Source organism: Lutra lutra, chromosome 4, assembly GCF_902655055.1.
Source record: "Lutra lutra chromosome 4, mLutLut1.2, whole genome shotgun sequence".
Taxonomy (NCBI): Eukaryota; Metazoa; Chordata; class Mammalia; order Carnivora; family Mustelidae; genus Lutra; species Lutra lutra.
In genome coordinates this window covers 49,995,610-50,010,540 of record NC_062281.1, presented here as the reverse complement: position 1 = coordinate 50,010,540, position 14,931 = coordinate 49,995,610, and the positions used below count along the sequence as shown (strand labels likewise).

The window sequence follows — 14,931 nt, the reverse complement described above, 5'->3', positions numbered from 1 at the left end:
ATTTATTTGACAGAGAGAAATCACAAGTAGGCAGAGAGGCAGGCAGAGAGAGAAAGGAGGAAGCAGGCTCCCTGCTGAGCAGAAAGCCCGATACGGGGCTCAAACCCAGGACCTGGGATCATGACCTGAGCCGAAGGCAGCGGCTTAACCCACTGAGCCACCCAGGCGCCCCACAAAATTCTCTTTTGAGCACGTTGACAAGCAAGGCTAGCTCTGGCAAAACTATCATGAGGATTGCGTGTTGTACCATAAGTGTTTAACAACTGGCTCTCCTCCCAAAATATGTGTCTATATGATAATTTTTACTATTATAAAGAATGTGTGCCAATTTACAAATAACAATAAAATAATACTCTGTATTGTAAATTCCATATAGTCGATCAATTATCACAAAATGCTTTCATTGATCTTTGTTCAACTCCAGTATCTGTAGTCAAACTTCGGTTTCAACCAACAGATAAATTCAGTTACAAGATGAATGATGGTTGATGTGTTTGTTTATACTAAAGAGTAGAATGAAAGTGAAACAATAAAGACATATATCAGGACTTCACTTAGTCCTTATTACGGGAATCCTGTCTTTGCTAAATCAGATAATGGTTTTTGAATACTGAAAGACTATTTCCTCAAAATTTGTGATTCACAATGTAATGGCCAGAGAGATAGCACATACTTTTGAGTTTAATTTGCATTGTTAACATTTTCTCAAGTCTAGACAAACAACCAGCAATAAATCAAGCCCTGATTTATACCATTTGGCTATTTCCCTGTTCTAAACACTCCCACCATGGTCAACTTCAAACTACAATAATGATATCATTAAACCTTTACTTGAAAAAAAAAAATGCATGGTAACAAGCCACTACACAGAAATCTATCATATATCTATAACAGACATAACCTCAAGTGCATAAATTATAGTAATATGCCGAAATGATTAGCGAATGATGAATTTGTTTTATAATTTATTTAATTGTAAGTTTGTATTAAATTGAACTGTATAAAATTACTGATAGGCAACCATTTTTTGATCTACAAAGGTTAAGTTCATACAATTCAACCTAAAACATACTCAGGGAGTTTGAGATGGTGGAATTATTGGAGGGAGGGTTGGATAATGATGATGGTAATCAAAAGAACCTTTACTGTCTATTAAATTAAGCTTTCAAAGTGCTGGACACTGTGCTAAACCAAGTCTGGCTATCTGTGATTTTTCAACAACTACAGCAAAATTTCTTGTGATTCGATCTTATCTAGCTTCTCCCAGTTGGAAAATACTGAGACAGAGACTGGAGAATTTCTAACACTTTTAATTCAGTTAAGAATTTAACACAATATATATGAAAGTGAAACACTATATATGTAAAATAGCATTCAGGATATTTGACACAATTTTTGAGCTAAGTATAGGAGAGAACAAGCACTCTTTTTGGAGCATGAAACTCAGTAATTGTCCTGGCTTAATTAAGTACATACTGTATTACCACCTGTGCATTTTGAGCTGTCTCACAGATTCTAAGATCTGGTTTCTTATCTGTGATTCGGGTAATAATATTATCTGCCCAGATACATGTTCCAGTGATTGTGAGATTTAAATGGGAAAAGAAAATAAAGAGTGCCTTATGAACGGTCCAATTTTGTAAAGGTAGAGACTTATAGAATCACAGCTCTGTGTATTTGCCTCCAGGATAGATTTCTGGGCTCTGCTCCCAGACTTGGGGCTGGGGGCAGGGGATAGGGAGCGGGGCGGGGGGGGGGGGGGGGGGGGGGGGGGCGGGGGGGGGCGGGGGGGGGGAGGGGCGGGGGAGGGAGGAGGGATGAGGGGGGTTAAGAGCTATCAGCTTTAGCAGTGTTAAGACATTACTAAACATTCATTTTATAAACAACTGCATTGCTGAATTAGCTTCTCAGGATTCTTCAAACTGCCTGTTCCCAACTGATCTATTTACAAACATAATTTTTAAAAAGAGAAAAAAGCCCTCCCTTTGACCCCAAGAAATTCAGGACAAATGCAATTCACAATGGAAAGCTCTAAAGCTCAGATGGGGGGAGGAATGTTCCCAGAAGCTTCATGTGTTTCAGGACTTGCAATGGCAAAGCTGGGAGGGGACCAGCTCCCCTGCAAGGGAAAGAGCAGAGACCTGACCCTCCCTCTCTCCTACTCCACTTCTCCCTGTGGCGGTTTGCTTCGGGGTTTTTTGGGCTTATCTCGCTGACTCACTGTTGCTGTGAAAACAGGGAGGAGCATGCTGTTGAAAGTGGCAGAAACCAGAGGAAACTAGTCATGAAAACCCTGACTCTCAGCTGATAGATTTCTTCCTGATAATTGCCACTACTACTTTTTTCCAGACTAGAGGAGATCTTCAGGAGCAAACCAGCAGCGAGAGTTGCTTCAGCCCAAATTGACTGTGATCTCTTTCCCCATGCTTGAGGGCGCCGAGTTCTACTTTAACGTGGACCATGGCTATCTGGAAGGCCTGGTGCGAGGGTGCAAAGCCAGCCTCCTGACCCAGCAGGACTACATCAACCTGGTCCAGTGTGAGACCCTGGAAGGTACGTGCTGCTCTTCTCCCCATTTACAAAGGGAAAAAAGGAAATGATGCTGCTCATTGGAAGCATGGAGAAGGGACTGTGTTCCCATGGCCTGAGAGTCCAGAACAGGTTCTTATTCCCTGGGTCCAGACTTCAGGGGTCCATGAACTTGGATGGGGAAAAAAATTACATCTTGCATTTAAGTTTTCTCTAAGTAAAATTTCAGCATTTCTTTTTTTTATGAATGGAGGCAACAAATCACAGTGGTTAGTACTTTGTCAACAAATAGTAAAAATTAGATATTTTCATATCTCTGTACAATTCTTGCAGATATTTTGAAATATCATAATTTCATGGTTTCACAATTATACTAGGTATTAACTTCTTCTTTTTTTTTTTTTTTAATTAGAGAGAGAGATCACAAGTAGGCAGAGAGGCAGGCAGAGAGAGAGAGGGAAACAGGCTTTCTGCCGAGCAGAGAGTCCGATGCGGGGCTCAATCCCAGAACCCTGAGATCATGACCTGAGCCGAAGGCAGAGGCTTAACCCACTGAGCCACCCAGGCACCCCAGTATTGCACTTATTCTTTAATCTTGGTATTTAATCTCTTAAGAAAGAAGTACAATGTCATACTTTATTTTTAATTTTTTTTTTTTTTTGAGAGAGAGCACATGTGCAAGAGAAGGGGGAGGTGCAGAGGGAGAGGGAGGGAATCTTAAGCAGACTCTGGGCGGGGCTGGATTTCACCCTGAGATCGTGACCAGAGCCAAAATCGAGAGCAGGATGCTCAAACCACACATATTAAAACATTTTGATAACCATAGTTTAACATATTGTGTTTACTTTGTAATTGTATGTATTTTCATTTCATTATTTATAAATAATATTTGCAGAAGGACTTAGTCAAAGTGCCCAGGGGTGAATGTCCCCCCACTAAATGCTAAGAAACTTGGGCTAGAAAATTTTATTCTATACCCAGTTTCTCAGTATATATTGATATGAGATTTATTTGAGGTTTCTCTTTAACTGAAGCTTAAGGAAAAAGCCAAGAGATGGGTGGGTGGTGAGGCCAGCCCTGTATTCAAAAGTACTGACTTTGACCTCTGCTCTATCTAGGTAGGGTGGCCTAAGGCTCATGGCCTCTGAGGCTGAGTCCTCACTTGTAAAATGCAATGGTAATGTCTGCTTTGCCTGCTTTGTTTGGAGAAATAAATGAAGTAATACCTGAGAGATACATTAGAAACCATGAAGCACTATGTAAATAGAAAATACTTTTTTAAAGCACTTTATTGAGGTATGATTGACAGACATAAAACTGTATATATTTAACGTATGCAACCTGATAAGATTAGAGGTAAGTATACCTCCATGAAACCATCAGCATCATTGATGCCATAAATCTATCCATGACCTCCAAAAGTTTCTTCCTGCCCTCTGTTATTTTGTTTGCACGTGAGCGTGTGTGTGTGTGTGTGTCTGTCTGTCTGTCTGTGTGTTAACTACTTTCTGTATGCTGTACAGTAGATCTCTGGGACTTATTTACCTTGTGTTTCTGAAACTTCGTACCTATTGACTTACATCTCCCCATTTCTCCCTTTATTCTGGAAATCATCTTTAAGCTACAATATTTTCAAAACTTTACCAAAGATTTCACATCTGTAATACAGTATTTTTATTATAAAAACAGCTACACTAGTTCATTTTGAAATGTACTTATAAAATCAACATATGTCAATAATAAGGTGCTTTAAGACCACAAGATTATTCTAGAAAAAACAAGGAAGCAATATGGATCAAAACTGCTAGGAAAGGTGTTAAAAGCAAAAACAAAACAAAACAAACCTGAAGGTGACTTGGCAGAGGCTAGGGGTCCTGGGTCACTTGTTTGTGGTTCTGAGCAGTTAGAGCCAGAGTTAAGGCAGAGCTGGTCAGTCTGAGGTAGATGCTCTCCTTTCCCTAGCAGTGGAGACAGCTAGAAAAATCTTTCAGATGATAAATAATTCTGTTAGCTGCAAATAATCACAATATAATTCCAACCCCTAAATCACATCAACATATTAAATGAGGAGTTTGGTGACTGGAGGATGTGAATCATGTACAGAAAATCTGTGCAAGTATAGTGGTAACTTCATAGTGTGATAGATAGTAACTATACTTACTGCGGTGAACATTTCATAAGGGTACGTACTTGTGGAATCACTGTGTCCTAAACTTGAAACTAATATAATGTATGTCAGCTATACTTGAATAAAAAGAGAAAATGTACCTAAACTGAAGTACAAAAAGTGAATGAATAAGGGAAGAATGAGTGTTTCTCGTAGTGATCTGAAGGGGAATGTGCACCCAAATGTTTATAGCAGCATGTCTACAATAGCCAAACTATGGAAAGAACCTAGATGTCCATCAACAGACAAATGGATAAAGAAGATATGGTATATATACACAATGGAATACTATGCAGCCATCAAAAGAAATGAAATCTTGCCATTTGCGACGACGTGGATGGAACTAGAGGGTATCATGCTTAGCGAAATAAGTCAATCGGAGAAAGACAACTATCATATGATCTCCCTGATATGAGGGAGAGGAGATGCAACATGGGTGGGTTAAGGGGGTAGGAGAAGAGTAAATGAAACAAGATGGGATTGGGAGAGAGACAAACCATAAGTGACTCTTAATCTCACAAAACAAACTGAGGGTTGATGGGGGGGGTGGGGTTATGGACATTGGGGAAGGTATGTGCTATGGTGAGTGCTGTGAAGTGTGTAGACTTGGCGATTCACAGACCTGTACCCCTGGGGATAAAAATATATGTGTATAAAAAATAAAATTAAAAAAATAATAATAATAATGAAAAAAAAAGAATGAGTGTTTCTAACAGAAGCCACTTAAAAGAATTATACTCATTTTTCAGTCAAGCTTTTACTTTTTAAATTTTTTTAAAGTTTATTTATTTAAGTCATCTCTACACCCAACGTGGGGCTTGAACTCATGACCCCAAGGTCAAGAGTCTGAGCTCCTCCAACTGAGCCAGCCAGGCACCTCCAGCCAAGCTTTTAAATGAGCTAAAGAATGCAAATTTTAACACAAACAATACATAAGATGCCTAAAATGTGATACGAAATTACATTTAGCCAACTCACTAAAGAACCCTCAACTTCAATTTGGGAGAGAAAAAAGGGTTTCAGACCCTTTTGAAGACCTGAAGAAAGAATCTTCTTAGAAAATACACAGGTGCATGCATACAGAATTTTCCATGTACTATCAGGGGTCATGGACCACCCAGAGCCGTCCCTGCACCCTCTTAAGAAACCCTGGCACTTACACCATTGCTTTATTGTCCTTGTGCTTCAGCTTTTATCTTACTTCCCTCCTAATAATATATTTTTTTCAACCATTCATTTCACAACTATGTTTGAATCCGTGGGCCAGTCTGTTTGGAGACTCCCAGGAATATCATGTGTGAGTCATTAACCGCACGTTCTAATGGCTGCTGAGAAAAGAAATCTAAATAAGGATTTCACGTCTGCAGGTGACAGTTAAGCACACCAATGCTTAAAATGGTCACGGCTAGTCTGACGCTCTAGTCAAGGAGTGCAGGCATATCCGCATCTCTTTTTCCACTAAAATGTCCATGTCTCCTGAGCATGAACTGAAAATAAATGATTATTGTCTATGTTGATACCATTTTTTTTTTAAGATTCTATTTATTTATTTGACAGACAGAGGGAGAGCATAGAAGAGGGAATGGCAGGCAGAGGCAGAGAGAGAGGGAGAAGCGGACTCCTGCCAAGCAGAGAGCCCTGTGCTGGGCTCCATCCAAGGACTCCGGTATCATGACTTGAGCCTAAGACAGACACTTAACAGCAGAGCCACCAGGCACCCCAGCTCCATTTTGATAAAGAAAATAATAAGGTCTGCTCTACTGATTATTCCATAGGATGTTGGGAAATAACTTGTGAAAAGCAGTGCAACTGTTGCACCTGCAAATGTGCTGAGAGAAACCCAACAGTCTCCTGAACTGGATATCTTGAGAATTGAGAAGAGGGGCAGCAGGCTGGCTAAATCAGTAAAACATGTGACTCTTGATCTTGGGCTTCTAAGTTCACGCCCCATATTGGATGTAGAGATCACTTAAAAATAAAATATTTTTAAAAAGAGAGTTGGAGGGGCTCCTGGGTGGCTTAGTGGGTTAAGCTCTGCCTTTGGCTCAGGTCATGATCTCAGGGTCCTAGGATAGAGCCCTGCATTGGGGCTCAGCAGGGAGCCTGCTTCCCCCTCTCTCTCTGCCTGCTTGTAATCTATCTCTCTCTGTATCTCTCTCTCTCTCTCTCTCTGTCAAATAAATAAATAAATAAATCTTTAAAAAAAGAGAGAGACTTGGAGAGAAGAAATCAAGGTCATTTACTGGAACAGATGTTAAGGACTTTGGAATTTCTATTTACGTTTGCACAAAATATGCCTTGTGCCAGTAATGGATGAAGAAAAGTAGGTAAGACTGTCACTGTGGCACCCTGTGTTGACACAGACACTTTCTGCAGAAGAAAAGCTAACTTAGCAAAGATTAAATTTGCCTTTAGTCTTTTCAAGTTCTCTAGACTTCAGAAGTGTTTTGATACTGACAAATTATTTTAGAATTACTTAGAAAGAATACATATGATTTCAGGTAAATTTAGAAGAGAAAATGAAGATTGTCTAGCAAAGCTTTGAAACGTCCTAGAATTCATTCTTGTGCTTAACTGCGTATATAATTGTGCCAGTGTGATCAGAATACTCATCTGTTCCAAGGTCTGCCCCTGACTCACAGTGACCTGAATCAGTTGCTAGGACACTCGGTGACTCAGTCCTTCCCAGAGACAAAAGAGCAAGGCTAGTGCACATGGCGCGTCCCACTGGTAGTGCTGGAACTCTGCACCATATGGAAACTTTAAAACCTTTAAAAGTGACTTTGCAGCGAAATAATAATGCTAAAAGGACATGAAATATTCTTTTAGAGAATTAACACTTTTTTTTAAGAATTAAGACTTTGTTTTTTTAGAGCAGTTTTTAAGCTAACAGCAATGTTGAGGAGAAAGTACCGAGATTTCCTGTACACCCCCTGCCTCTACACCCTCCCAGCCTCACCATTGTCAGCATTCCCCAGCACAGCCTAGGGCGCATTTGTCATAATCGATGAGCCTGCACTGATGCATCATAATACTCAGAGTCCATAGTTTACCTTGTAGTTCACTCTTGGTGTTACACACTACAGGTTTGGACAAATAGATAATGACATGTATCCGTCATTATGGTATCATACAAAGTACTTTCACTGCCCTAAAAGTACTCTGTTGGACCTGTTCATTCCGCTGTCCCAACCCTACTTCTGGCAGTCATCAGTCTTTTTACTGTCTCATAGTTTTGCCTATTCTAGAACGTGGTATAGTTAGAATTATACAGCATGCAACCTTTTCAGATTGGTTTCTCCCCCTTAATAACATGCTTTTTTTTCCATTTCTTTTGATGGCAATATAGCTATTTTCATTAGAATTTTTTTTAAGATTTTATTTATTTATTTGACAGACAGAGATCACAAGTAGGCAGAGAGGCAGGCAGAGAGGGAGAGAGGAGGAAACAGGCTCGCTGCTGAGCAGAGAGCCCGATGTGGGGCTCCATCCCAGGACCCTGAGATCATAACCTGAGCTGAAGACAGAGGCTTTAACCCACTGAGCCACCCAGGCGCCCCCATTAGAATTTTTTTAATGACAAATAAGACTGTTAAATATTCGTTCCTCTTCAAAAAAGACAAGATGGTAAAATTAACACTTTAGAGCTCTAGAATTTAGTACTTGATATTTTCTTTTTTTTTTTAAGACTTTATTTATTTATTTGACAGATAGAGATCACAAGTAGGCAGAGAGGCAGGCAGAGAGAGAGAGAGGAGGAGGCAGGTTCCCTGCTGAGCAAAGAGCCCAATGTGGGGCTCGATCCTAGGACACTGGGAGTACTTGATATTTTCTTAAAATATATGGTGAGAAGTGTCTGCTGGCTCTGTGGATTGAACCTTTCCTTTGTCCTCTCTGCTATATTTTTTAAAAAGGGAATGAGGGACTCTGATTCTATCGTACTAACAATTACGTCCCTTTTGGAGGACACAACCTTCCTTCTTTTCCAATAGGAATTAATTTAACAACATGTTAAGCATTTCTAGCTAGAGTTGAGGAAGTAAAACTAAATAAGATATAATCCCTGCCCTAAAAGGGCTCCCACTCTGGAGAATAAAAATATTGAAAAATAAGAACTCTTAATGGGGCAATTGGGCAGTACCTATCAAAATTCCAAAGGCATATACACTTGGCCTAGGATTTCATATAGCATTGTTTAGAATAGCAAAAGATGGAAGCAAATCAAATGTCCATCTGCAGGGAACTGATTAAACAAATTATGTAACATTCACATAACAGAATATTCTGCAACTATTAAAGGAAAAAAAAAGGCATGAGGATACCCCCTTACGAGGACTGATATGGAAAGACCACCAAGCTCTATTAAGGGAGGAAAGCAACGGGAAGAACTATGTGTGGTATAGTACTCTTTAGTAAAAAGGTAGATAAATTTAAAAATACATTTTCTATATGATGGTCTAGATACTGAAAGGATCCAACAGAAACTAAAAATAGTAACTACCTGCATCTAGGAGTAAGTGGGCGGCAGTGGTTCACAAGTTTAGGCGACCTTTCACTTTTTACCTATATTTATACCTACTATCTATTTTTAAAGGAAAAAATATATATATATATATGAGGAAGACTTAACTCAAAGAACTTTCTTCGTGCTCCCTTAAATACTACTTGTGCCTCTAATTATAGCACTTTTCCACCTTGTATTAAAAATGCATATCCAATGCCGTCACTTTCCTGTTCAGAAATACTTCAGTGGCTTTCATCAGGCCGGATCAACTTCACCCTTGGTTCAAAAGGGTGGAGGAGTCTTGCTGATCTCTACCTTGCAAGCATTTCCTCAGAACCCTTCTACCTTTTGTAAAGTTCTTCCTTCAGTCACAAATTCCGTTCTCTATCCTGTGTGCCTGGAGAACACTCATTCCTCTTTCCAGTCTCCACTCCGTTTACTTCCTCTGTAAATCATTTCCTACTGCAGCCATGTTGGGGTACAGTTGACAAGCCCTAACTTCATACTCTGTTGTACCTTGTGAAGGACCTGATTCTGTGACATTTGCATAGATATGTCAGACCGGGGATGTACATTTGTCTTGCTTGACTATCTCGCACCCTGAATTAACAGTTAAGGACTTAACTCATAAACTAATAAATGAATCTATCTCCTTCTGTGTTACAAGCTTCTTTAAGGGCAGAAAGTATCAGTATGTGAGGCCACTGAAGTGTCAGATAGGTGGGGGGGTACTTTTACATTGTATATGTATATCAGATGTATATTTGAAATACCTTACAGTTTTATTTGTCAGATGCACTTCAATAAAACTGAAATTTTAAAAAGAAATACCCATTTTTTAAAAAAAGGGGTAGAGACTGTCTACTTTACTGTCCTAGTTCCCCGGCCCTAAGGCTATGTTTTGCACATAGAAAGAATCTGAAAATTCACATTAGAAAAGTGTACATGTTTGGGTTCAAGTCCTAGCAATTCCACTCTCTGGCTCTAGGATATTAAGCCAAACTGCTTAACTTTTAACATGGTGCTTTCTTATCTGATACTTAGATCATATCTCCCTGGCCTAACTCCCAGTTATCAGGAGCATCAGAAATTTCTGAAAATGTTTTGTAAACGGCTAATCATAAGAATTCCTAGGAAATCATAAGCCCTTCCCTGAACAACTGTGTATATACAACAAGAACTAGTTTTCCCCCTTTTGCTAGACTTTTGAGTTCCTGAAATAATTCTTCCCATCTCATGGTTATGATTAATGGTGTTTCATATATGGTCCTATGTAGCTGATTGTGTTCTTCAGAGAGCACCTGTTTGGTGCATAAGAGCCAGAATGAGGAGTTTCAATCCTGATAACATGCATGGAATTATATAATGAAGTGCTATATAGCCCTAGGTGTTTTGTTGTTTTGGTGTTTTTTGTTTGTTTGTTTTGTTGGTGGTTTTTTTTTTTTAAGATTTTATTTATTTATTTGACAGAGAGAGAGATCACAAACAGGCAGGCAGAAAGAGAGGGGGAAGCAGGCTCCCTGCTGAGCAGAGAGCCCAATGTAGGGCTCAATCCCAGGACCCTGAGATCATGACCTGAGCCAAAGGCAGAGGCTTAACCCTCTGAGCCACCCTGGTGCCCCTGTTGTTTTGTGTGTGTGTGTGTGTTGTGGTTTTTTTTTTAAGATTTTATTTATTTATTTGAAAGAAAGAGAGAGAGCACAAGCAGGAGGAAGTGGCAGAGGGAGCAGGAGAAGCAGACCCCCAACTGAGCAGAGAATCTGATGTGGGACTTGATCATGGGGATCATGACCTGAACTAAAGGCAGACATTTAACTGACTGAGCCACCCAGGAACCCCAAGGTCCTAGGTTTTAATCAGAAATTAAATCTACTGGGATACCTGGGTGGCTCAGTTGGTTAAGTGGCTGCCTTCAGCTCAGGTCATGATCCCAGCGTCCTGGGATCGAGTCCCACATCGGGCTCCTTGCTCGGCGGGGAGCCTGCTTCTCCCTCTGCCTGCCACTCTGTCTGCCTGTGCTCACTCTCTGACAAATAAATAAATAAAATCTTTAAAAAAAAAAAAAGAAATTTTATCTACTAATATTTGAAGCTAATCTATGTGATAAAAATTGTATTAGGTGATGTAAAGAATATGATAAACAAAATATTATGCACTCCCTAAACAGCTCTCTAGTTGAGAAGATATCATAAATAAGTAAAAACAATAAAAGTTATAAAATACAAGAACAATTTAAACCTATAGATCAAACATATATTCAAAAGCAAAGTAGATCTCCAGGACTATAAGCTAGGAAAATGCCAGTGAGATGCTAGCAAACAGTGTTGAGGTGGCTGGGCGTTCTGGGCCAGGAGGGAAAATTAATGAACTACAGATTCCTGTATTTAAATAAAAGCATATGGGTGAGGAGTAAACCAGTTTGGCTGCAATACTAGAATACCTGAAGATAAGGCCGGAATTTAGACTGGGAAAAAAATCTTGAAGGGCCTTGGAGATCTGATTGTGGAGCTTTAGGAAAATGAATGAGGCCAAGAGGCATGTCTGAATCTTCAGTCAAGTACTTGGAAGCATAGAAAACATAAACATACTTCTCTGGACCTCAGTTTCTTCATCTATGAAATGGGAATATTTGCTCAAGTAAAGAGATAATGTCCATGAGAGCCATTCTGTCAGTAGTAAAATGTTACAAATTTAGCAAAGTCCTTTTTAATCTGCCTACAACTGTCAGTGACTCCAAATTCCAAATAATTCTTAGGAAAGATTGAGTTTGAGGCAGGGAGTGCATGAGGAGAAGGGAGCTTGGGAGATTCAATTTAAGAGCTCACAGCAGTAATCTTGATGTCAGGTGGCCATTCTAAACCAGGGGCACGTGGAGTGGAAACCAGAGAGGACAATAAAGAACAGTGCAAGGGATTGGGAGTAAGAAAGCACCAAAAAGGACTTGAAGCTTTATCACTGTAAGAAAGGCAGTAAATTAAGCAAAAATGGAGGGAGACGTCCTGGTTTTATAGAAATTGGTATATGTATTAAAATCTGAGTAATTACAAGATCTGATAGCTGATGCCAGTGTATTGGCTGAGAATATTCTGGTGTAGACAATAAGAACCAAAGTCTTCAGCCAACTGAATCAGATTATCGCTGAAGTAGGTGGGTACAAGGGAGAAGAGGAAAGGTAACATTATGGAGTAGCTCCTCCATAGGAATGCTGGCTCTTCACTTACCTCCACTTGTTTAATCCCCACATCAACCCGAAAGTATGTTTTCTGTATCCATTTGATAGGTGAAGAAACAGAGTTCAGAAAAGCCAGGTAACTTCTGAAGTTCAGCACCTGCAGGGTGTAGGGAAAAGGCAGGGGATGGCTCAAGGAAAACACCCCTTGTGGGTTCCTCTTGAAGGTGCTTCCTTGGCGTAGAACCTACCTGGAGTGTGAAAGGTCTGCACGTTCGCTTTTAGAGAGAGCCCCAGACTGGAAGCTGCACAGGAAAAAAAAAATTACCATTTTCTAAAACTAATCTGACCAACAAGTTAATTGAAGATAATCCTGATGTCCCAGAGCATCAACCTACCTCACTAACCAAGTGATCTCCAAGAATTCACTGACCCTAGTGACTGCAAGCCACAGAGGACACATTTTTACGCTGCCCCATAGACACACAGGCACATGTGTGGGTGCTACGCTGTGTTATATGCTCATATTTGTTACAATGGCCTAATCTAATACTTCCATTCTTTGCTCTTTGGGACCTATTAAATTGATTCAGTTGATAGTAATCCCAGTTTGGAAAACATTCCATTTCCTCATTTGAATGAAAAAGAAAAAACATCACTTCTCTGGATAAAAAAGTGGTGTAATTTTCCAAAGTGTGCTCTGTGGTGGCTCCATTGTTTCCTAGTGGCTTGGGAGATTCTGAACATACTCTTTTCAAAAATCACTCAAAGTAATGTGTTAAAGGCTTTCAGTTCCTACAGCTAAGAAGCCCGTTTATTCCAAATTTATTTGACCACAGAGTCCTTTTTATTACATACCTATTTAAATAAGCGCTTGGGGAAATGCAGAGAAAAAATTAAGTGAGCCCATTTTGAAAACTATACAACTAATAGCATTGTTGATATTATTAGCAGTCTGTTTCCATCTCAGAGCAAACATTTCAGATTTTGAGATTCTCCGAGAATCCCAATGCAAGGGTCCTTTGGATTGTTTTGGTGCTGGGGAAAAAAGGCTCCTTCTATTTCATTTGCCTTTCCATTTCCATTGACTACAGTATTATATGATTGCTATGGGGTCTGAAACACTTGAGACATTGAATTTCAGGATCTCACTGGCAGCTGAAAGGTTTGGGAGTTCTTTTGCTTAAAAGAAACATATGCCGCATGAGCAAAATATCATGGTTTTGAAAGAAATAACATTTGTGTTTCTTCTGTTGGCAAATATTCCTCAGTGCTGAGAAAGCAAACTGTCAAAGTGTATAAAAAATCCGAGCTGCCAAAAGAAAAGCCAAACAAGACATGGCCCCAAAAAAACAAAAGTATGTATTTTTTAAAATTAAATTAATTAAATAGGTATTTAAACAAGTAAATTCTGCAGTCAGATAAAATATATTTCAGTGCATAATCTTCTCCAGGTACTAAGGAAGCATGCCTGCCCTCTGAATCTCTCAGATACTTAACAATCACTTGAGGGCCTAATTTCAAATTCACCGTCAGATCAGCTAATGCAGCAATCTGTTCATAGCCAACAAGGGCTCCCGGTAAGCCTCAGGATAAAAAGGAAGCCACGCCAAGGCCAAGCCCCATCTTCCTGGGGACAACCTCCTGCTTACTGGTCTAGCTCCATTTCTTACCTCTTCTCCTGTCCCACGTAATGCTTCAGCACTTACCTAGCATTGAAAAACATTGCCATTTACAGGATGCCTGGTGTGGTCTTCTGGAAATGATGTTGGATTTTAAGAGTAAAGAGAGCCATCTCCCAATTCAAACCTTATTTCTCTGCAACTCTACCACTTAGCCCCCACTGAGACTCAATTTCTTCATCTATACTAAAAGGATATTATTGATTGCCCATTCCACCTCCCGTACCCATGGTAAATATCACTAATAAATTTCTTGTTTCCATCAAGCCGAGATGAAGCTTTAGGATTCTTCTCAACAGCTTTCTGAGCAGCTAGTCCCAAATGACTACAACGGGCTCAGGTAAACTTAGGACTGGGTGGTTGTTAGTGTTCTTTTCAGCTGTATTAAGTAGTTCTAGATTGTTTTGATAATTGAGTTTGTTGTTGTTGTACTAGAATATCTGTACTAACACTGAATTTTTTATTGCTTTAGAGAGTAACACTCAAGGCTAAATCATACATAGGCATACACATCTAATAAGATAATAATTTAATATACATTTATCATAAAGTCAGAATAAATTCAATTAATGTTGTAAAAGCTATGTATGCATGTTCAAACTTTAATCTGATTTGAGGTTTCATTTAATTTTCAGATGTGAAAATTCATCTCCAGACCACTGACTATGGCAACTTCTTGGCTAATGAAACAAATCCTCTTACTGTTTCCAAAATTGACACGGAGATGAGGAAAAAGCTATGCAGAGAATTTGAATATTTCCGGAATCATTCCCTGGAACCCCTGAGCACATTTTTTACGTACATGACGTAAGTGGTAGCAGGAAGCCCAATTAATCTCCTGTGTGATTGTGCAAATGACTCCTAACAGTTACAGGGAGGG

At 39.6% G+C, this 14,931-nt stretch overlaps 1 protein-coding gene across 1 annotated transcript in view; it reads left to right on the top strand.

Annotated features, from left to right (window-relative positions):
- Positions 1-2,145: 2,145 nt before the first annotated feature.
- Positions 2,146-14,931, top strand: part of ATP6V0D2 (ATPase H+ transporting V0 subunit d2) — a 45,680-nt gene continuing 32,894 nt past the window's right edge. Inside the window, exons 1-2 of the mRNA XM_047728000.1 lie at positions 2,146-2,553; positions 14,687-14,858. Of these exons, the coding sequence (XP_047583956.1) occupies positions 2,424-2,553; positions 14,687-14,858 (302 nt within the window). The 5' untranslated portion in view covers positions 2,146-2,423. The remainder of the gene's footprint in view (positions 2,554-14,686; positions 14,859-14,931) is intronic.